Source organism: Ambystoma mexicanum, chromosome 6q (genome assembly GCF_040938575.1).
Source record: "Ambystoma mexicanum isolate Mex_15411 chromosome 6q, UKY_AmexF1_1, whole genome shotgun sequence".
Lineage (NCBI taxonomy): Eukaryota > Metazoa > Chordata > Amphibia > Caudata > Ambystomatidae > Ambystoma > Ambystoma mexicanum.
Window position 1 is genome coordinate 1,475,304,030 of NC_090937.1, and position 23,643 is coordinate 1,475,327,672.

General features: G+C 46.7%; 1 protein-coding gene across 9 annotated transcripts in view; it reads right to left on the reverse strand.

The window, feature by feature from the left end:
* The window catches only part of KRCC1 (lysine rich coiled-coil 1), a 520,596-nt gene that overhangs the window by 174,821 nt on the left and 322,132 nt on the right, over window positions 1-23,643 (reverse strand). For all 9 annotated transcript variants that reach the window (XM_069632191.1, XM_069632194.1, XM_069632195.1 and 6 more), the window contains exon 5: window positions 86-361. In XM_069632191.1, the coding sequence (XP_069488292.1) occupies window positions 86-361 (276 nt within the window). The remainder of the gene's footprint in view (window positions 1-85; window positions 362-23,643) is intronic.

The window sequence follows — 23,643 nt, forward strand, 5'->3', positions numbered from 1 at the left end:
CGAAGGGCTGATTACAATCCACCAACTGGCTACTGAAAGAGGGCCATGGTTCTGAACCAGAACAGGCCTGGAACTCTTTGCTTACCACTTGCACTGGAATCTGAAAGGACAGCCTCCTCATCCCTCAGTTCTGCCATCATCCGTTGACGATGAACGTTCCTTGTGTGCCTTTTCCCGCCATAGTGCTCTTGAGCCATTGATGGATTGTTGAACTGGGCGCTACAAAGCTTGCAGTACTTATCAGAGTCATTGCTTTCTATTGCATTCTCAGACAAGGAATGCAAATCAATTTTCACATCCTGTCTGGGTTTCTCTGTATGGGGATGTAGCGAGTTTGACTTTGTAGCAGTAGCACGTGGGCCTAAAAATAAAAAAAAGGAGCTGTAAATAATCGAATAGTGGCAGTTTTCACTACAGGAAACACAAATGAAGTCGCCAGAAGTTCAATAGACCTTGACGTTTGAAGGCCTAAGCTACAATAGTTAGCCCTCTATGGAAACTAATAACAAAATCTGCGAACAAGCAACAAATTCACTGCCAAATATGAAATATTATAGATCTCATCGGTATAGAATGTTCATGCCAGCAACTTTACCCAGAGTTTTGAACAGGTGCAGTGCTGTGACCCTTCAGGTTTTATGCCTAGTAAGGACTACTGCGTCGTCTAAAACAAGCTTTCATCAATGCTCAGGAAGTGCAATCCCAAAAAGCAAAGGCCAGTGTATCCTTGGGTCTTCCAGATATTGTCCTCAACTTTCTGCTGCTGGAACAGGGAGGCTTAGCAGAGTCCCCTACCTTTTAGAACTGCATCCCCACTGCTTACTGTTCCACACACTCTCCATTGTTCACTTCAGTAACTAGCTACTACTACTACTACTACTACCAGACATGGGAAACACAGTCTTTATAAATGTAACAGAATCAGTCATTGTAGTGGCTTCCATTTAGGTAGAGAAGAATACAACGTAGCAGAAGTGTGTGGGCTTACTATGGAAAAGGGAGCAGAACTAATCAGCCATCTTCTGAAGCTCACATGACCCACCCAGACAATATCACTACAGATTCACCAGCTGCCAATGTCCTAGGCTTTAAAGTGTAGGGGTGTAGAAATGTGTTACCTAAAGTGCACCAAGCAAGCATACTTGAACTAATCTAATAAGGTTTAGGTTGGTTCTTCCACTTACACTTTTTTTTAATTATAGGTTCAAATTATGCATTTGAAGGACACATTCTTATAAAAATGAACAATACATAGAATTTACATATTTGGTTCTGCAAGGCAACACATGAAACACTCCAAATGATGCCAGGTCACCAATATTACACAGTAGCATTTGGAACACGCATTGATGCTAGTTTTCCCCAAAGAAAAGCATGAGGCCTGTCTCAACAACATATGCCCGGGCTGCCCCACTTTCATGCGGCTAGTGCACACATACAATCCCTCAGTCCATCTCATATATGCCTGTGCTGCCCCATTTATGCATAATGTCGCCCTCAATGCCCCCAAACTGCGCCCTTTACCACGACACAGTGAAACTTTTTTTTAAACTTACCTTTTTTTCTTCTTGATGGGCTTAAAAGCTCTCTAACTGTCCTCTAGTTCTCACTGGGTTCACAGCCTTTGTTATAAGCCCATCTGTATGAAGTGCCCGCTCTTCATTGGCATGTATTTTCTATTTACACATAATGCACACAACATTTTCACAGAGCTGGGACATTTGAGAGGAAAGGGCCACACAGACATTGTTTGCCAAGTCTGGTGCAGTAATTAATGAAATGATTTCTCTTAGAGGTGCATCGCTGGAAACAAATGTGTGTAAAAAGGATTTGCTCCGATGGGTATGATACGATGTGGCATTTATAACACGCCTGTACACAGTGTTTCCAGGTACGACATGACAAGGAGGGGGAAACGAGGGAGGACAAAATAACGATCATGCTAGGCCTTGTGTCATTTAGATCACGCAAGTGCTGGGAAAGGGAGAAGTGCCAGGGGGGGAGGGGAATGGGGAAGTGCAGTTAACTCACAAGTGCAGCCAGCGGGTGGCTCAGAAGTGCAGAGATAAGGTACTGTAGTGTTGCAGATACAGACCCTTAAGTGCTGGAGAGTCCACAGGCAGTGCAAGGGCAACTGGACATGCAGGAGCCTGTGTTTGAGTTCAGAGATTGATCAGGTGACCAGTGCGCAGAGCAGTCGGGTGCATCAGCAGGGGAGAGGAAGAGAGAAAGCGGAAGTGAAAAGGAAGGTCTTGAGCTGTTTCCAGAACCGGAGGTGGTTCTGCTCAAGTTTGAGAGAGGCAGGGAGGATGTTCCAGAGGGAAGCCCCAGATGAAGATATAAATCTGGCCCCAACTCTCTGCTTGCAGAAGCGTCTGACCCTCAGAGATTTGGAGGTGGATGAGCGGAGAGCTCGAAAAGGAAGATGTTTTGGAAGAGAAAGTTGGAGGTAGAGCAGGCCTAGGACCCAACAAGCCTTGTGGACAATACAGAGGGTCCGAAAGTTGATCCTTGCAGCCATGGGGAGCCAGTGAAGCGATTTCAGAGCTGGAGAGATATGATCCCTGGGCTTGAGGCCAAGGATAAGTCTCACAGTCCTGTTCTGGATAAGTTGTAAAAGTTAAAGAGTAAAGGCAGGCAGATTTAAAAAGAGGCTGTTGCAGTAGTCCAGCCTAGAGAGGACCAGGGCTCTGGAGACAGTGAGCTTCTGTGGGAAGGGGAGAAAAGGAAGAATACCTCTGAGCAGGTGCAGCTGATAGTTTGACTACTTAGAGACGTCAGAGATTTGAGAAGAGAAGGAGAGGGTGGAGTCGAAGATGACACCAAGGTTATTAGCCTCACAGGAAGATGCAGGAAGAGAGTCCAGAGTGGGCGACCAGAGAGAGAGAGAGAGAGAGGAAAGGAGGGAGCAGGTGTCCCGATGAGGAGGATTTCACTCTTACTGGTATTGAGGCAAAGATCATTGGCGGCACACCATTCCTGAATTGCGGCCAGACAGTTTGGTGAGAGAAGGAGCAGAGGTGGCTGAGGGGAGCCTCAAACAGAGCTGGGTGTCATCCGCATAACACTGAAAATTGGAGCAGAAAGTAGCAATGCAGTGGGTGAGAGGTGCCAGGTAGTGGTTGAAAAACCAGGGAGAAAGGTTAGACCTCTGGGGAACACCACAAGTAGAGAGAGAGAACCACAAGTAGAGAGAGATAGAAGAGAGGAAAGACCGCAGTTGGACCTGAGAGGGTTGGCCACTGAGAAAGGTGGTCACCAAGCCAGGGCTTGATCAGTGATACCCAGGAGGTCACAGAGGCGATTGAGTAGGATGGCATGGTTGACGGTATCAAAAGCAGAGGATAGTTGAGAAGAACAAGTTACTTCTTACCTTGTAACGTTCTTTCGACGGGATGTTCCTCCGACGTATTCCTCATCTTAGATATCTCCTTCCAGCTCTGCTGGCCTCGGAAAATTTTCTCTCCCTAGAGGGCGCTGCAAAGGCAGCGCGCAGCGTCCGTTGCTCAGTTCCGTTTTGTAGCCCACAATAATACTTTCTGGACTAAACTAATCACCCTGAAGGAGCTTAAGCTGCAACAACAAGGGAAGTAGAACTGCGGGGATGGATGGGAGGGTCGATGAGGAATACGTCGGAGGAACATCCCATCGAAAGAACGTTACAAGGTAAGAAGTAACTTGTTCTTCGAAGGGATTGTGTCCTCCGACGTATTCCTCATCTTAGATAGGCTCCCATAGCAGTATTCTATTATCGGAGGAGGGAGTACTGACTTCACGCTGTCTTCTATTGATGAATAGAATGCAGTACAGCCCTTCCAAACCTAGTCTCTTGACTGGAGGAGGAATCCAAATTGTAAAAACGTGTAAAGGTATGGACAGACGACCATGTAGCGGCTGCACAGATGTCTTTAACCGGCACGCCTCTTTTGAGGGCCGATGAAGCTGCAATACCTCTGGTCGAATGAGCCCTAATGTTTTGAGGGGGCTCTTTCCCTGCCAGTTTATAACATTCCAGAATGGCTAGAATGATCCATCTGGAAATGGTCTGCTTAGTTATTGGTAACCCCAGCTTGTGACCTGCGTAACCTACAAACAGCTGGTCTGCCTGTCTTATCCTGGCTAGTCTACTGATGTAAAACTTAAAGCCCTCCTAGGGTCTAGCCTGTGTAACCTCTCTTCCTCTTTCCCCGGGTGAGGAGGAGGATAGAAAGATGGTAGGGTAATCTTCTGAGTGATATGGAATTCAGAAACCACCTTTGGGAGGAAATTAGGCTTCACTTGCAGGACAACTTTGTCTTTGTGAAATATTGTGTGAGGGGGTTTACAAGAAAGAGCTTGTAATTCGCTCACCCTTCTAGCAGATGTAAGTGCTATTAATAAAACAGTTTTAAGGGTAAGGAATCTTAACGAACAAGAATGGAGAGGTTCGAAAGGTGTGCCCATCAGGAAAGTTAGTACTAAGTTTAAATCCCATAGGGGAACTTGGAATGGTCTTGGGGGGATGAACATTGGTTAACCCCTTTAGAAACTGTATTACCAAGGGTAATTTGAAATAGGATGGTTCTTCCGCAGTACGCTTAAAGGTGGATAGCGCTGCGAGATAGCCCTTAATGGTGCCAACTTGAAGGCCTGAATTTGCCAAATATAGTAGGAAGGACAAAACCATTGGTGTACCACATGAAAAAGGGTCGATATTCTGTTCTCTACACCAGCTGCAAAATCTGTTCCAACGGCAGCGGTATAAAGACTTTGTTGCTGGCCTCCTTGCCGAAAGCAACACCTCCATAACATCATCAGGGAGGTCCCAATCCTTGTACCTCAGCCTTTCAGAAGCCAAGCGTGAAGGTTGAGGGTTTTGATGTCTGGATGGAGAACCTGACCTCCCTTCTGTGAGAGTAGGTTCTCTCTGAGTGGAAGTCGAATTGGAGGGCAGATAGACAAGTCTAGAAGGTCCGGGTACCACGTTCTCCTGGCCCAATCCGGGGCAATTAGGATCATGGTTCTCCGGAATCTTCTCAACCTCCTGATCATTTGAGGAATGACAGGGACCGGTGGGAACGCGTACAGAAGCGGAAACTCCCAGTCCACTATGAACGCGTCTCCCAGAGCTCCTCTCGGGGGAAATTCCCTTGAGCAGAACAGGTCGCATTTCCTGTTTAGGCTGGTGGCGAACAGATCTACCTGAGGGGTTCCCCAAAGGGCGAAGATCTCTTGAAGGACTTCCTGAGCTAGTTCCCACTCGTGGGAGACTGTGCTTTGCCTGCTCAGAGCATCCGCTGTCAAGTTCTTCTCTCCGGCTAGGTGAACTGCCGATAGAGAGATTCCTTCTTGGATTGCCCAAAACCAGAGCTGCATCGCCTCTCTGCACAGGGGTAGTGGTCCTACGCCTCCTCTTTTGTTGAGGTAATGCATGGCCACCGTGTTGTCCGTCATTATCAGGACGTTCTTCCCTTGTACAGCTGGCAGGAACGCCTTCAGCGCAAGTCTGATGGCTCTCAGCTCTAACAGGTTGATATGTAGTCTGGACTCCGATGGAGACCAACGACCGCTGATGGTCAAGTCGTTGGCGTGGGCTCCCCACCCCGTGAGTGAGGCATCCGTGACTGCTGTTATCTCCGGCCAGGGTTGCCAAAACTGTTCTCCTTTCAGAATGTTCTCCTGACAGGCCCACCACTGAAGGTCTCGAGCTACTCTGTCGGGAACTTGAAGAAGATCTGTCATTCTCCCTGAGAATTGTGACCACTGAGTCCTCAGTGCCCACTGGAGGGATCTCATTCTCAAGCGAGCCTCTGGCACTAGGAAAATGCAGGAAGCCATGAGGCCTAGCAACCTCAAAAAGTCGAAGGCTGGGAGACGTTGGGCATGTTGGAACTTGGTGACCATCTGTAGAATATCTTGAGCCCTCACCTCTGGTGGCGAGGCTTTTCCCAGGGAAGTGTCCAGGATCGCTCCTATGAACTGGAGTCTCTGCGATGGTATCATTTGTGACTTCTTTAAATTGAGGGAGAAGCCCAGTCTGTGAAGGAAGTGGCACACGTGATTTAGCTGGATCTGAGCTTGTTCCGAAGAAACAGCCCTGATCAACCAATCGTCCAGGTAGGGGTAGACGTGAATACCTTCCCTCCTTAGACTTGCAGCCACTACCGACATTAACTCGGTGAAGACCCTCGGGGCGGAGGTCAGCCCAAATGGCAGCACTCGAAATTGATAGTGAGAGTTGCCAATTGCGAACCTCAGGTATTTCCTGTGTTTGAGATGGATAGGCACATGGAAATAAGCGTCCTGAAGGTCCAGAGATACCAACCAGTCCTGGAACTGAAGGGCCTGGAGGATCTGAGAAAGAGTGACCATCTTGAATTTGTCTTTTCTGAGGAATTTGTTCAACTCTCGCAAGTCCAAGATGGGTCTCAGTCCTCCGTCTTTCTTTGGAATGAGAAAGTAAGGGGAGTACCAGCCCTTGTTCCTCTCCGCTACAGGTACCGGTTCTATGGCACCTTTCTCTAGCAGGTCCAAAATTTCCTGCAAGAGGAGCGGATCTGGAGCTTTCTGAGAGCTGATCCCCGGTGGATGACTCTGAGGTATACGTAGGAAAGGCAGACAGTAACCTTGGGCAACTGTTTCCAATGCCCAAGCATCTGACGTGATAGCCTGCCATACCGCCAGATGTTGAGTCAACCTGCCTCCTACAGGTGTCCTGTGAGGGAAGTCCTCAGAGTGGTTTTGGGGCGGCTGATGCAGATGCCGATGGTAAAGAGGCACCTGCTGTTGCTGCGGCTTTTGAATATCTACCCCGTCCACCTCGGGTAGTTCTTCTTTGTCCCCTTTGAACCGGTCGTCCTCTACCTCTTCTGAATGCGGAGTAGAAGCGAAAGGACTTGCCCCTCGCAGAGGTTCCTGTGGGACGAAAAGGAGTCTGACGGATTGCAGCTTCTAGGGATTTAGCTGCTGCTTTTGAAGTTTGCAGTTTCTCTAAACTGTCATCCGCCTTTTTCCCGAACAAAGAAGAGCCATCGAATGGCATGTTCAAGAGTCTGGCTTGCACATCTGGGGCAAAACCAGACTTTCTTAACCAAGCGAATCTCCTGGTTGATGTACTTGCCGCCATTGCTCTGCTGATACTGTCAGCCGAATCAATGCCCGTCTGGAGGGATTCGCACATAGCGTCTTTACCGTCCTGTATAATATTCAGGAACGCATCCCTTTCTTCTCCCTCCGGGATGCAGTCAGCCGCTGTAGAAGCACACTCCCAAAGTGTATGGCTGAACCTAGCAAGGGTGCAAGTAGCATTCACAGATTTTAACGCCATGCTACATGCTGAAAAGACTTTCTTTGCCATAGCATCATATTTTTTATCGTCCCTGTCCTGTGGGACGGTAGGATAAGCTGTCTTGACATCGGTAGAGGATGCTGCCTGTACCATCAGACTTTCTGGGGATGGGTTTTTAGACAAAAACTCCGGGTCTGTAGAAGATACCCTGTACTTTGTAGACAGTTTTTTATTTACTGCTGGTACGACATCTGGGGTTTCCCAGTTTGTCATGATCTTCCTCTGAAGAGCTTTATGAAAAGGCACCACAGGATCCTCCTGTGGGCCTTTGTCAAGAATATCCGTGAGGTCATCTTGTTGGAAAGATTGTGAAGGTGCAGACCACCCCATGAACTCTGTGATCCTGGCCATTAAGGCTCTATAGGGGGTTTCAGCATGCTCCCCCGGGTCTGGCCTAGCAAACTCCACCTCAGGGGAAGTGTCTAATCCACTTGCCTCATGTAAGGAATCATGAAGATCCTTTAACCTGCGTTCTTCAGAGGAAAATTCCTCTCTAATTGGGGTTACAGGTCCCTGCAACTCAAATGTGTCTTCCTGTTCAGACAATTCACCCTCTTCCAAGATTCAGGACATAGTTCTCAATTGTTCTGAACTCATAAAGGGAGTAAATCCCATTTCCAAGGCAGAGGGTGCCAAACTTGTCATTATCGGCCTCGAAAACGTCGATGTCGTCGACGCCGACGTCGAAGGCTTCCAACGTGGCGTCGAAAACAAAGGCGGAGGCCTCGAAGACGTCGACAGAATTGGAATTCTACTCGACAATCTCGAAGCCATCGACGTCGAGGACCTGGGGATAGTCACTGGGTGTGTCGTAACCGTGACTTTTCTTGGCGTCGACGCCGGTGTCGAAGCTGGCGTCGAGTCGACAGACCCGTGTGTCGAAGGTCCCTTCGACAACGGCGTCGAAGACACCGACCTCGGCGTTGACGGAACCCTCGTCGATGGCATCGACGGAACCTTCGTCGACGGCGTCGACGGAACCTTCGAGGAAGGTTTGGAGGTCATAGTCCTACTCAAGGGTTCGAGACGCGCTCGAGAGGTTTCCTTCGCCGGGTACTGCGACTCGCGGCGTTTTTGACCTTCGGGTCTTTCAACCAGAGCATCGCTCTCGGCAGTCTTCGAGGGGGTCAAGGCCGCTTTCTCGAAGACGCTCATCATATTTTTGCGGAATTCCTCCCATTCAGCCCGGGAACTATGTTTCGTGGGGCAAGGGATTCTTTTTGGCGAAACAGAGGAAGACGGAGAAGGGGATCTTCGACGTCTCCTCTTCGAGTGCTTCGATCTCGAGGAGTGATGGGACCCACTCCGAGACCTTGAGCGCGAATGGTGACGAGGAGACGAGTGTCTCGACTTCGTCGACGAAGAAGAAGCTTTAAAAGTCTTACCTTTCTCCAGCTTCCCCCTACGCTCCTTCAGGGCCTTAGCTGTCATGGACATACAGTCCTCGCATTCCGAACAATGGTGTTCAGCTCCCAAACACCACAGACAAACTCTGTGAGGGTCAGTCAGCGACATCTTTTTCCCACAATCTCGGCATTTTTTGAAGCCGGATCGAGGAGTTGTCGGTTCCGATGAGGAAGCCATCGAGTACAGATCGAATAACTCGAGGTAACTAGGTATTAATCTGACAAGAACTGAGCAACGGTATTCCGAGGCACTGAGTAAGCGCGGAAAAACGGAACTGAGCAACGGACGCTGCGCACGGCCTTTATAGGCAGGATGACGTCGACGTCGATACGGCGGCTGTCGAGGGACATCGACTCGAAGGACGTCGACGCGCAGCGCCCTCTAGAGAGAGAAAACATTTTCCGAGGCCAGCAGAGCTGGAAGGAGATATCTAAGATGAGGAATACGTCGGAGGACACAATCCCTTCGAATGGAACATTAACATCACCAATCATGGTAGCTATGGCATTATGATCACAACACGCAGTTGTTGGTGGGATTGTCTCAGTGGTAGGTGGATGCCAAGTGCTATTGTGTGCCGTGATGACATAATCCATGTAGGAGATCTTGATGGAGGTGGGGCATGGACTTGTTAATGTTAAAGGTATTTGTACTATGCACCGTCACCAACGGATCTGCAAAAGAGAAGGTGAGGTTGCTTAGTAGGGTGAAGAGGGAGTAGGATAGTGAGAGAAGTGGTGTCCTGTTGGCAAATTCAGTTTGGTTTTCACCATGCACTGAGCTTGGGTGCGAGTATCGGGTCGATGTCAGTCCATGTGTGCTGTTGGTGCAGCTTATGTGTTTGATGTTGTGAAGAACGTGCAATTTGCTGTGCGAGGGGTGGTTCTGTGGGTTTTTGTGCAAGTTGAGTATGCAGAAATAAATCTAAGCTTTTTTGTTAGTGGGTTATATGTCTCGCAACTAACATTCGAAATTAGGCTCAATGCCTATATTTGAGAGTCCTGCATAATGCGAGAGGCGCCCAGGCCTCACAATACAGAAGGTTTCATATATAGTAAACAAAGGACAAGGCTACACCTAAATCATGCATAGTCACACGTATAACAAACAAAGATGGAGGCTACACTTAGATTTGAGAGTCCTGTACAGTGGGAGAAAGGCCAAGGTTTCACAATGCAGTAGGTTTCAAACACAGTAGGCTAGGACGGAGGCTACACCTAGATTTTAGAGTCCTGTATAGTGGGAGAGAGGCCCAGGTTTCACAATTCAGTAGGTTTCACCATAAAGCGACGATGGAGGCTACACCTAGATTTGAGAGTCCTGTATAGTGGGAGAGAGGCCTAGGTTTCACAATGCACTGGAGTTCATCATATAACAGCAACGATGGAGGCTACACCTAGATATGAGAGTCATGTATAGTGGGAGAGAGGCCTAGGTTTCACAATGCAGCAGGGTTCATCATATAACCACAATGATGGAGGCTATACCTAGATATGAGAGTCCTGTATAGTGGGAGCAAGGCCTAGGTTTCACAATGCAGCAGGTTTCAGAATATGATACAGTAGGTTTATTATTATAACAGACACAGATGGTTTGTTATACCTATATTTAAGAGTACATGTACAGTGGGAGATTGCTAATATTGAGTATTCCCTAAGAGTGATGCAGGTAACATTCACAGTTCTATCTTAATAGTCACAGTTCTGTCCCAGTGTGACACCCTCTAGATGTGGCTGAAGGCAAAATTAACAGTTCCCAAAAGTGCGACACAGTCTAGTGTTCACAGTACTGTCCCAGTGTAGCTCAGTTGATAATTCAGCAGTCCTCACTTGTGAAGCTGGTTAGTAATAGAAGCCTGGCAAACTATGTTGTGAGGTTAGGTAGAGTGGCAGGGCTTTCTGGAGTAGAGCGATTGCTCTACTTCCCACCCATGCCCCACCTACCTTGGTAGTTGCTGCTGGTTGACGGCTGGCCACTGGCTTCCGCTGCCGACACCTGCAGACACAACCTGGAGCCGCCACAATAGGAGCCGCCCTTTGCCTCGGGGGCTGCACGGGCATATGGCTGCCCGGTGAAGGGGAGTTAAGAGCAGCATCGAACCAATCATGGGAGGGGAGACTTCAATTGGGTCTGTGGGGGTCTTAAAGGACTGCAGCCCTCCATTTTCTCGAGGCCCAGGAGGGCCTGAACTCACCTGCAATGCCGATGGAAAGTGGCTTGCAGAGCACAAGGCCTGGCAAACACAGCTAGTGAGCCAATCACAGGAGGGGGCGGGATGGAAGGTGAGAGTGGGGAGGGAGACTGGGAATGAGGCCATGGGAAGGAAGGGGTGCCGAGGCTGCAATCGGTGCTGGGGGGTGGGGGAGGGCTTAAAGGACTGCAGCTCTCTTGTTGATAAAGGTGTGGGGTCTGATGGCATTGTTTGCAGTGGTGGTCAGAGACATAGTCACGTTTGCAACGCAGTTGAAGGCAGTAGACCTGTGGGTGGCTGCGAGGTTTCATAGATTCACATGCTCAGAATATTACCTGTCAAATTAAAAAATGCAGCACATTGTGCTGACCATCCACCTAACAGCAGGCATTCAAACCTTTCTCCAAAGAGGTGAAAGGACTGTATGCTCAAGGGGGCCATTTTACGATTCTAGTAGGATGAAGTGCCAATGTGCAAAGACGAGCCTCTGGAGTGGGTAGGCTAGCAAGATGCATGTGAAAGTATGAAAAATACCCAAGACAGAGAACTACACTTATAGGTAACATTTTCGTTTCCCAGAATTGCATCTTTTAGAGATTTGTGTTGAAGAGATTACCAAGTATCCAAAACCCTGCATGCATAAAGAGGAACATGGAAAAAATAGAGGCCTAGCTTATTTAAAAATGCATCACAAAAGTGCTCGTCAGACCTCTATCATCCTTGTCTGCATGTCCAGGCAATAATACTTGAATGTGTGGGACACCATCCACTTATCTGCTTGACAAATATCTTGCAACATCAGTATTCATTGCTCTTGCTCCCATGGAGCAAGCTCAAATCCTGGAGCCAAAGGCCCATTTGCCATTTCATAATAAATCCCAGATTAGCCATGCCAAAGGCCAGAAACAACTTGTTTGCTTAACAAACCTCTGTCGTTTTATCAATGTAATAGTTCAAAGTCATCTTTACATAAAAGGAATGAACAGCTGTCTCTGTTGGAGACAATGTTACCCCAAGGACACCGACTCAATGAGCTAAAAGTAGCAACATTTGGCAGAAATGTAGGACTGTACATAAAAACATTTTGCCATTGAAGAAACAGGCATATTTCTGGTTGGCTGCAAAAATCTAGAACAGCATGAGCACAGCTACAGTGTTCTCGGTTATCTTGGACCAACGTATCAGCTTTCTCTACTAATAATGCAGTTGCCGTCGGAGCACATAAACAAGATGGTAAACCAGCCTCCACAGGATCTAATATGGCACTATAATAAACATTATGGTGGTGCTTATCACTATAGATTTGAAGCAATACACCCAGGGCAAAGCCTTCATGTACATCACAAAACAGAGTGAAATATTTCTCATTATTCGGAAGGCGGAAGCCTTTGACAACTCTTGCTCGATTCTAACAAATGGCTCCCGCTTCAGGTTACTAGGGGAAGGGCCTTGGAATGGAATCATGAGAGGCCTTACAGGAGTTCATCAACTGAAGCAATGTCCATTAGCCACTGTCAATATTAGCTAGCCTTTCCAAGGAACCATCTCATTTTTAAATCAGATGTGAAACCTGCAATGGTTCTAGTCATCTATGAAGGTCCTTTGTTACTCCAATCACTAACCTTCTTAATCTTTCTTTGGATCAGAGCAGAAGGTGGTTTCAAAAGGTTTAAAGACCACCCTTATTACTGTTATAATAAAGAAAGCTTTCTTGGAGCCTAGCGTGTTCAGTAACTATCGACAGATAGCTGGCCTTTCCTGGATAAAATTTGAAGAAATTGGTGACACCACTTGTCAATCTGGAAAATGAATACCCTTTATTTGAATGATAGACGTAACTTGATGGCCGTGGGCCAACCGTCTTATGCACCGAATTATAGAAATATAAACTGCTATGCTTGACCGACGGGCGGCCATTTTAAATGTAGCAAGAATCGCCATTTTGCTTGTTAACCATTGCTCATTGCTTTCTGTCTAGAAACTGCTTTGCAGCTTGCAATTCTTGCGGATTCTGCTTACTCTGCTCAACTGTTAACATTGTTGTCTGAATATGAAAGGACAAGGTCGCGGACTGAAGAGTTTGCTGAAACTCCTCATGAGTAGCCCAGAGAGGAATGCCCACGCTCCCTCTCTGTAGCCTTGGGAGGAAGCTGCAGGGCATTTAATCACTTCACAGCTGCCAGCCAGTCTCGTACGAATATGTTAGAATAATACAGTTAAAGGCTTGAATTATGCTTTTCTTACAGCCCCCCCTTCGCAAAACCCTTTAGAACGTGTCAGCTCCCAGGACACGGATAGTACCTCATAGATAGCAAAGCTTGGAATGTGGCTCTTCCCCCGTGTACAGATTGCTTCCAAGAACAGACCCACTGTGTTCTAAAAGATGCCTCCGCACTTTCTAAATTGCACATTGTTACTAGAATAGACATCGAAAGCATTATAATCGTCATACTCGTCGGATATGTCCATCGTCATCTCGAGTTCAAAGGAACTTAATACAGAGGGGTGTTGAACATGACTTTGCTGATTGTATGATATGCATTTTGTATATATGTAACTGATGTACGTAATTCGCTCTCTTGCGTCCCTCGAGGTCTAGGAAACTCATGTTGCGGGGCGTGAGATCAGAATTGGCCAATTGATACTATCTTTTGCTTGCAATAAACCCTAGCATTGGGAATTTGAAACCTCGTGTCTGTCGCATCTTTTCGTGTATGGTCATTGCCTTGTTTCCATAGCATGAGGGACCCCTAGGGGCCCCTTTCAAGATGGTGCCCGAATACGGACCCCCCCCCACTTGCCCCATCGTATACGTTGTAACGGAGTAAAGGCGGAAGAACGGCGAGGACGGAACGGTCGAGCCGGGATCAAGAAGTGTACGGGGCGCCCTGTAGAAGAGAGGAGAGATTCCTTCCGCAGATCTGCACACATCTGTTCCCTGATCGACGTACCGGGCCAGAGGGCAAAGGAGGCGAGGGTCCCGAGACGAGGCAGAAGCCAGAGAAGCGCAGACACGACGTGGGGAGAGGTTGCGTTAGAACAGGCGACTTGTTTTATCAGGTGAGTCATTCCCCGATTCAAAGAGAAACCTGATTTTTGGTAGAGTGTTGATTTTGCAAACTCAAACGTCCAGGTAAAAGTGGCTAACCAAAGGGGAAGGTTAAAGAAACATGCCTGGAGTACTGTCCACTTTAGCGGGGCTTTTCAGCTGCGGTAGACAGTCCTTGGAATATGGCCAAAGTGCACCGCCTGGGGGAACGCCGGCTTATGATATGTATGCGAAATATGGCGTGCGTGCGATATTTTGTGAAATTTGGCATAGGCAAACTAGAAAGCAACCCGACCATCAGTGGCCAATTAATGGTAGTTTTGAGATGGGGAGGATAGATAACCTAGAGAGGGTGCTGATTAGAAAGAAAGCGCGACCTGCAGCTTTTGAGACCGTCAAAGATTGGAGGAGGGAAGCGATGCTCCGACTAAGGAGTAGAGAGATGCATGCGCGTAGGCACAAAACGAAGCTTGAGATAGCAGAAGAGAAGGAAGAGGAGTGGTGGACTGAGAGTCTAAGACGGGAAGGGAGACGGGACCAGATGAACATAGACAGAATATACCCGCAGCAGGAACTACACATAGCGGATGAATTAATGGAACATTTGTTAACTAACAAGGGTCGAGGCCCAAAACCAAAATCGAAACCAAACACGCCAGCAGTGACTGCGCGGGCCCAACCAATAGCTCTCATACCCCCTCCCGCAGCCCGAGCACTTCCCCTCATGCAAGCGTTAACCCAAGCCCCGCCCACAGCGCAAGCACTCCCACAAGCGCAGACCGCGGACACACAATTTCCCAACACCCAGCAAGGACCGTCACAGATGCCACCTGTGTCACTTGTCCCATCCGCACCTCCCGCCGCAGAGACAGATTCAGCACCATCCGCCCCTCCCGAAGTCGAGATTGAGACTGGGGAGGCGAGAGGCGGGGCTGAAGGAACAGGATTTGGACGGGTAACTCGAAGCGCAATCAGCAAAGAGAGAAAGATTGAATTACGGCAAAAGGCAGAAATGTACATAGAAGGAAATGATGAGACGGCAGTATTAGCCTCATTGTATGGGTACCGCAGAAGAGACGAGAGACAGGTAGTGTTGGAATGCATGGGGGAAATTGTGGTGCGAGAATGGAAAAAGATACTTGGGAATTTACTGCCACAGCGGTTGTTAGATTTGAATAAGTTAGCACGCAGTGAGCAAAGAGATGAGGATGTAAGAAAACATGTGCACAAACTGATTGAAGTAAAAAATGAAATGGAAGACAGATATGATGAAATGTTTGCTATAGTATAGTATAGTAGAGCGTTTATTAAGACGCGTCAAGGTTGAATATGAAAAAATCATGGGCGAGAGTTTTTCCAGGTGGTACAAAGCATTTGCCGGTACCAGGACAGATAGGCGATAAACAAAGATTGCAGGTATGGGTAGGGGAAACAATGCGATGGATGTCGAACAAAAGAACGTTAGTAAAACAAGTGAGATATGTAATGGGTACCCATTGGAGATGAGAAAGGAAGCGATGCAAACGATAGTAGGGGTGTTACTGCAGCAGGTCATTTGATACAATAGAGGCAGAGGTAATGCACAAGGCCGGGGAAATTTGAATAATATGCATGGGGTGTCATTGGATTAAATCAATGTGCGTACTGTAAGGAGGAAGGACACTGGCGAGCGCAGTGCCTGCACCTACAGAATAGAGGTGGGTTTGGTCAGAGAAGGCCTCATAGAGGACATCAGGGGTCAAACGGCCCAAGCAGAAGTAACATGCAGCAGCAGCAGTGATATACCAATGGAGGTACTCAAACCCAATCATATGGCCAAAACCAAGCACAACAGAACCAGACATTGAACCAAAGTGTTTCGAATCAAAATCAGGGCGGGCAGGGCCAACAGAGAAATGATCAGAGTGGAGGACATCGAGGGGGAAATGGGATTATTTTTGATACACAACCAAACACGTATTACAGCAGTAGCAGTGACTACACATCGGACGATGTGTTATTTTTGCGATAGGACAGCCCACGACAGGGGTCGGAACCAGTGTCTATTCCCGTGAATCAGAGGGGACCCTACGTAGAAATGAGAGTTGGGAATAAGGAGCACCGTTTCCTTGTAGATACAGGGGCACAGAAGTGCTCGATAGACCACCACTTGGTTACGGAGATACCACTGTCGGGGCAGAAGAATGTTTCTGTAGGGTTCGCAGGTACACCAGTAATTAACCCCATGTCCGAAGCTGTCCCAATTACAATAGGACCATTTACGGAACAGTGTCCATTTCTTTTGACAGAAAATTGTGGAAAGAACTTGCTAGGATTGAATTTGTTCAGAACATTGGGGGCAGTCATACATTGTACGGCAGACGGGGTGTTCCTCATGATGTGGCCTCACGATGCACCGGTGATGGAATTTATGTCAAAAGAGTTGCCAGAAGAGTTAAATAGAGTACCAACTTGTCTGTGGGCAATGCATGATAATGATGTAGGATGCTTGAAAATAGAGCCAGCAAAAATAACTCTGAAAGAAGGTGTAACACGACCACGAATTCCCCAGTATAAAATTTCTGTTGAAGGTGAGAAGGGATTGAAAAGCATTGTTACTGACCTGGTGAGATTGGGGGTAGTTGAGGAAATCGCAGGTAGCACGTGCAACAGCCCGATTCTTCCAGTTTACAAGAAAGGAGGCAATGAGGTACCCTATCGTTTCATAATTGATCTGCGCGCATTATGGTAGACCCACAATTCCCTTTGGTCCCAGATGTCACAACAATACTGACAATGATACCGGCCACTGCAGAATAATTTAGTGTAGTCGATTTGAAGAACACATTCTTTAGCATCCCAGTGGATAAAAGCAGTAGATATCTATTCGCGTTCACTCTAGGAGGTCGATCATTCACATTCACACGCATTCCACAAGGATATACAGAAAGCCCGAGCATTTACAGCAGAGCGCTAAAAGAGCTGCTAGACATGCTAGAACTACCCGAAGGTTGCGTACTCTTGCCGTACATAGATGACTTGTTATTAGCTGCTGACACGAAAGAGATCTGCAAAGAAAGTACTATATTACTCTTGACACATTTAGCGACCCATGGTCATAAGGCAAGTTTGAAGAAATTCCAGTACAATCAAAAGGAGGTGTCTTATTTGGGATACCTACTTTCGAAAGAAGGCAGAAGATTAACACCAGAACGCATAGAAAGTATTTCTAGTATGCCTATTCCAAAAACTCAAAAAGGTGTGAGAGCTGTAATAGGCATGGCCTCTTATTGTCGGCAATGTATCAGTAATTTTGCGTTGATTGTGAAACCGATGATAAAATTGACTAAAAAGGATGCAGAGATGCCTTTGCAGTGGGATGAGGAATGTCAGAAAGCGTTTGAGCAATTGAAAGTTGCATTGTGTGCTGCGCCAGTTTTAGGCACTCCCAACTATAAAAAGATCTTCAGACTATTTGTGAGTGAGAGTGAAGGATGTGCATTGGCGGTTTTGACACAGGAACAAGGTGGAAGAAATAGGCCGTGCGGCTATTTTTCTTGCGCGTTGGACCCTGTAGCGCGCGCACTACCACGATGTTTGCGATCCGACGCAGCGGCTTCTGCGTCAGTGAAACAAACGGAAGGAATGGTATTGGGGCACACTTTAATTCTGATGGTGCCACATGCAATAGACGTTCTATTAAATAGGACGCAGAAGGAACACCTCACCTCAGCTAGACTGACAAGATAGGAGCTCATCTTGTTTGCACCCCACATCCAAATTATGAGGTGTAGCGCATTGAATCCTGCAGAATTAATGCCACTGCCCATAGCAGAAATTGGTGACAACGAATCACCACCCCATGATTGTTTAATGATCACTGAAGAAGAAACAAAGGGAAGGATTGATTTGAGCGATATCCCACAAAAAGAGCCAGATGGGGAGTTATTTTGCGATGGCTCTTGTTTTAAATTACCTGATGTCACATCAACGGCTGCATATGCAATTACTACCCTAAAGAGAGTTGTAGAGAGCAGAAGGATCCCCTACATTTCGGCACAAGCCCCAGAAATAATAGCACTGACCCGAGCCTGTGAACTCTCTGAGAATCTGAACGTAAATATTTATACTGACAGCTAGTACGCCTTTGGCGTGGTTCACAATTTTGGCCGACTTTGGGCTGAGAGGGGTTTCTTGACATCACATGGAGCCAGGATTCAGCATGGCCCGCTCACGTTTCCAAATCGCTTAGCTATAGTAAAGTGCGAGGCGCATAAGAAAGTAACATGTAGAGTGGGAGAGGGAAACGCGTTTGCAGACAGGATTGCGAATCAAACAGCCACAGACTTGGGGAATAAAATGATGACAGTACAGACTAAGGAAGTACCTTGTATGATAGAGAATGGAGTTGCCACAGTCAAAGAAATGCAGGCTGAGGCCACGACCGAAGAGATTCAGGGGTGGGCTGAGGGCTCTGCTGAGTTAGATTTGGAAGGATGTCGGGTGGACAAGGAAACAAAGAACTGGATGTTGCCAAATTGTTAGGTAACTGCAATGGTCATAATGGCGCATAGCCCTACCCACATTTGCGCAAAGAAAATGGTACAGCATTTATCCGCAGTATGGAAGAATGAGCACATAAAAAAGAATGCAGAAAGGCTAGTGCAGAATTGTATCACGTGCCTGCAACACAATGTAGGGAAGGGAACCCTGACTCCAGCAGGTAGTTTCGGCCCACCCTCTATGCCGTTTGAGGTGGTCCATTTTGATTTCATAGAAATGGAAAGGTGCCAGAACTACAAGTACGTGTTAGTGGTAATCTGTGCATTCAGCAAGTGGGTGGAGGCATATCCTTTAAAAGACTGTACTGTCATGTCCACAGCAAAAGTAATGCTGAAGGAGTATTCCTCCCGGTTTGGGTTGCCCCGTGTCCTGTGGTCAGACAACGGCCCCCACTTTGTGGGCGCAGTAGTGCTACAGATCTGTGCAGGTCTGCAAATAGAGAAGCGATTCCACAGTTCCAGGCATCCCAGTTCTGCCGGGCTTGTGGAGAGACACAACGGAATCCTGAAGTCAAAAATAGCAAAAATTTGCGCTGGGAGCAAGTTGAGCTGGGTGGATGCATTACCCCTAACGCTGTTGTGTATGCGCACGTCTGCAGGCGAAGACTGGGCTCTCCCCCTATGAGATTATAATGGGGAGACCAGCAAATGTATGGTGATCCCCGCAGCCCAAAAGATTATGTGAGGTCGAGCATCCTATGTTAAGCACTTACTGTGGACTTTTAATACAAAAGTTGCGTTTGATTCATCAGCAGGTGCAGGAGGCGTTGCCGATGCGATATACAGGACCGGGGCACTCACTGGAGCCTGGGAGTTGGGTGTTAATCAAAAACTTTGAATGGAAGACAGCATTAGCACCCAGGTGGCGCGGCCCCTATCAAGTACTTTTGGCAACACAGACGGCCATCCGAGTGGACGGATTGGAAGGCATGGATCCATGCGACACATGCCAAAAGATTCCCAGGACTGCTGACAACTTCCGATGACCAGAGAAAGGAAACGGTCTCAGAAACGAAAGAAACTGTTGCCAGTCCAGTGCCAAAGCATCAGCCTGAGCGAGAAGTGAAAGTTGAAACAAAGCCCAAGCGAGAAGTGAAACTCGAAATAGAGTCTGAGGAGGCTGCCAGTAAGGGGGAAGGGCGAAAAGTGCCTCAACGTTGCTTAGCGGAAACAACATCACTGCCGAGCGACACAAACCCTGCATTGCAAACACGAGCAGAAACAACGCGTGTACCCCTTTGGCGCCCACCAGTTCTCGCAAATGCACCAAAGCCAGAGAAAGAAACTACATCATTGCCACGACGCTCATCGATGCCCATCATTGTGCCACAGGCTGATATTGAGCCCGATACTGGAAATGCAACAGCACTATTCACGGATCATACAATAGCAGGAGTGAATCGATATAATCTGCGGCCTCGACAGGCAAAGTGATCCACAGATCTTTGGTGCTTTTCTTTTCGGCCTTTGGTACTACTCACGGACGGAGTATGAACCAGGGGCGTAGAGGAGAGAAGTGTGAGAATTGTGCAAGTCGGACAATTCAAGACTCACGGCTCCTCGGTGCGCATATAAAAGTACATGTGTCCTAAGCCAGAGTGGGACAAGCTGGATGCACATGGTACTCTATCAATAAAGAACTGTTCAGAAATCGTCTGAGCAGTAGGAGGAAGAACTAATCTTGCTCGGGAGTGGATAAATGATCCAGGCTGTGAAAAGGTTGGCAGAATTGAACTGTGACATTTTTCGTTGAACTTTTCTGGCATCAAGAACGAGAGACATTCACAACGAACTTCGCCAGCAAGAAGAAGGACGATGAAGAACAAGTCAAGACCGGTTTCAGCCTCCTCCTGCACCCCCGCTGAAAAGATAATAGATTTAGAGACTGTAAATTTAAGGAAAAAACATGGTAAAAGGACTAAGGTACTGATTTGGACATTGGTCCTATGTTTTTTTAAGTATGATAGTACCTGCAATAACAGCTATTACACTATGGTTCCTGGAGTATGAACACCCATTAGAAACACTTTTGCCAAAAGCAGCTACTGAAAGCCCGGTTCATGTGATCACTAGTACTTTGCCCCCAATGGAAGAGAGACATAGAGAAGGATACGGCAACAATACATTGTTGCTCATCATGAACATGACCCATGCGGTGTTAAAGAAAAAAGATAGTTGGGTTTGTTCCCATTTACCACAGCACGGTGGGAAAGGGATAGGCTGGTATGCACAACCATTGCCATTGATTTATTCCTGTGAAGTAACGTTAAGTGCAATGTTCTTTGGGAAATGGAACAAGAGCAATACGGGTCAGCTAGATGAGACCAATATGAATGAATTTGAGGAAGTAATCATGAGACCTGTGGGTTGTTCCATATTCCAAAAAGCTTGAGTGTTTGCACTAGAACCTGTGAGAAAGAATACACGAAAAATAACAAGACTAGATAGATTACATAGGCAGAATAGACCAACCCCGCCAGCAGAAAGAACATCAGTAATGACATTTCGGATGAGGGATGAATGGAACAAAGATGCTGTTCCCCCTGCCTATACAGTGGATCACAGCCCCAAAACTGCTCTCCTATGTCTACAGAAAAAGGGTTCCTATAAATTAGGAACGTTTAGCAACTGCCTGAACACAGTGGTTTTAAAACATGAAATAGAACCCGTGTACGTGGGAGACCCTGTTTATTTTATATGTGGAGAAAAAGCATATCCATGGTTACCTAGGAACTGGGGAGGTACATGCTACCTAGGTCTACTGTTTCCAGGAGTGTTTCTCTTGGAAACAGCAGAAGTAGCCAGACGAACAAAAGGTAGAACTCGAAGGAGTAGTGAGGATGGAATGATAGCAATGGATATAGCCAAATCATTTATACCGTTCTTGTCCCAAACAGAAAATTCTTACAATATAAGAAAACTGTCTGGAATATTACAAAAAAAACAATAGATTCCACAACAGATATTTTATTGAATATGACGTTAGAAGAAAAAGGAATATGACTGATGGCATTCCAAAACAGGATGGCTCTCGATATAATATTAGTTGATTGTGGGGGAGTTTGCAAGCTCGTAAAAACTGCATGCTGTGTGTATATAGATGACTACTCCCCTACGATATTTAAAGCGATCCGGAAATTACATGTCATAAGTTCCACACTCTCTACTGAAGCAGGGGGTTGGGGGATAGAATCCTGGTTATGGGGATTATTGCGGTCTTGGGGATGGAAGTTAATTTCGATACTAATGATGGTACTCGGGGTATTCATAACATGCTGCTGTTGCATACAATGCTTACCAATAATATGCACTGAAATAACTGATGGATGTACTAAGGGATGTATGCACATGGTGTTGAGAGGAAAACAAACACATGGCCGGAATAACAGACACACTGAGGAAACAAAAATAGTAAAACAATTCATGGCGATAGAGATTAATGATGGAGATGATTTAGATATAGATACCCCAGACTCCTCCTCAGAAGAGGAGGATACAATAAATAAATAAGACGTTTGGCACACGGCCAAAAGGAGGGTTTGTCAATCTGGAAAAATGAATACCCTTCATTTGAATGATAGACGTAACTTGATGGCCGTGGGCCAACCGTTTTATGCACCAAATTATAGAAATATAAACTGCTATGCTTGACCGACGAGCGGCCATTTTAAATGTATCAAGAATCGCCATTTTGCTTGTTAACCATTGCTCATTGCTTTCTGTCTAGAAACTGCTTTGCAGCTTGCAATTCTTGCTGATTCTGCTTACTCTGCTCAACTGTTAACATTGTTGTCTGAATATGAAAGGACAAGGTCGCGGGACTGAAGAGTTTGCTGAAACTCCTCATGAGTAGCCCAGAGAGGAATGCCCACGCTCCCTCTCTGTAGCCTTGGGAGGAAGCTGCAGGGTATTTAATCACTTAACAGCTGCCAGCCAGTATCGTACGATGGTAGTATATATTAGAATAATACAGTTAAAGGCTTGAATTATGCTTTTCTTACGGCCCCCCTTCGCAAAACCCTTTAGAACGTGTCGGCTCCCAGGACACGAATAGTACCTCATAGATAGCAAAGCTTGGAATGTGGCTCTTCCCCCGTGTACAGATTGCTTCCAAGAACAGAACCACCGTGTTCTAAAAGATGCCTCCGCACTTTCTAAATTGCACATTGTTACTAGAATAGACAATGAAAGCATTATAATCGTCGGTTATGTCCATCGTCATCCCGAGTCAAAGGAACTTAATACAGAGGGGTGTTGAACATGACTTTGCTGATTGTATGATATGCATTTTGTATATATGTAACTGATGTACGTATTTCGCTCTCTTGCGTCCCTCGAGGTCTACGAAACGCACGTCGCGGGGCATGAGATCAGAATTGGCCAATTGATACTATCTTTTGCTTGCAATAAACCCTAGCATTGGGAATTTGAAACCTCGTGTCTGGCGCATCTTTTCGTGTATGTTCATTGCCTTGTTTCCATAGCACGAGGGACCCCTAGGGGCCCCTTTCACACTTTGTGAAAGATATCCAGACCTTAGACTTATTGCAGTCAGGAATCGTCCCTAAGCATGTAACGGAAACTGCTTTAGTTTCCATTTGGAATGATCTTTTGATTAATTCCGATCATTTGTCCTTGCTAGTTATGTCCAATTTGTTTGCCACTTTTCATATGGTGGACCATTCCATACTGTCATAACGGTTAAAAAAATCTAGTTGGGATCACGTCAATCCCTTGAATGATTTTTATAGCTTCTATGCTAGAAGTTATCAGGTTGAGATGGTTAGATCTTCCATTTCTGACCCTACTCTGGTGATATGTAGTATGCCACTGAGCTCCCTATTGTCGCCTCTTTTGTTTAACATCCACATGAAACCTTTGATGACTATCAACAACAGACTAATTAAGTCCTTTAAACACTGGTATAATGCTAGTGGGTCATACACATTTGTTAAAGGACCCATAAATGTTCACTTACCCTCTCCCCCCAGCTTTTTGTGGTTTTCCACAACTTTTTCTGACAGGAGAAAGAACCGCTGTCTCATGTCGTATGTGTAACCGCCCCCCTCCGGCCCCCCCCTCACCCGAGTCTAGTCCAGCAAGTGACCAAAGCAGCAATGCTATCTTT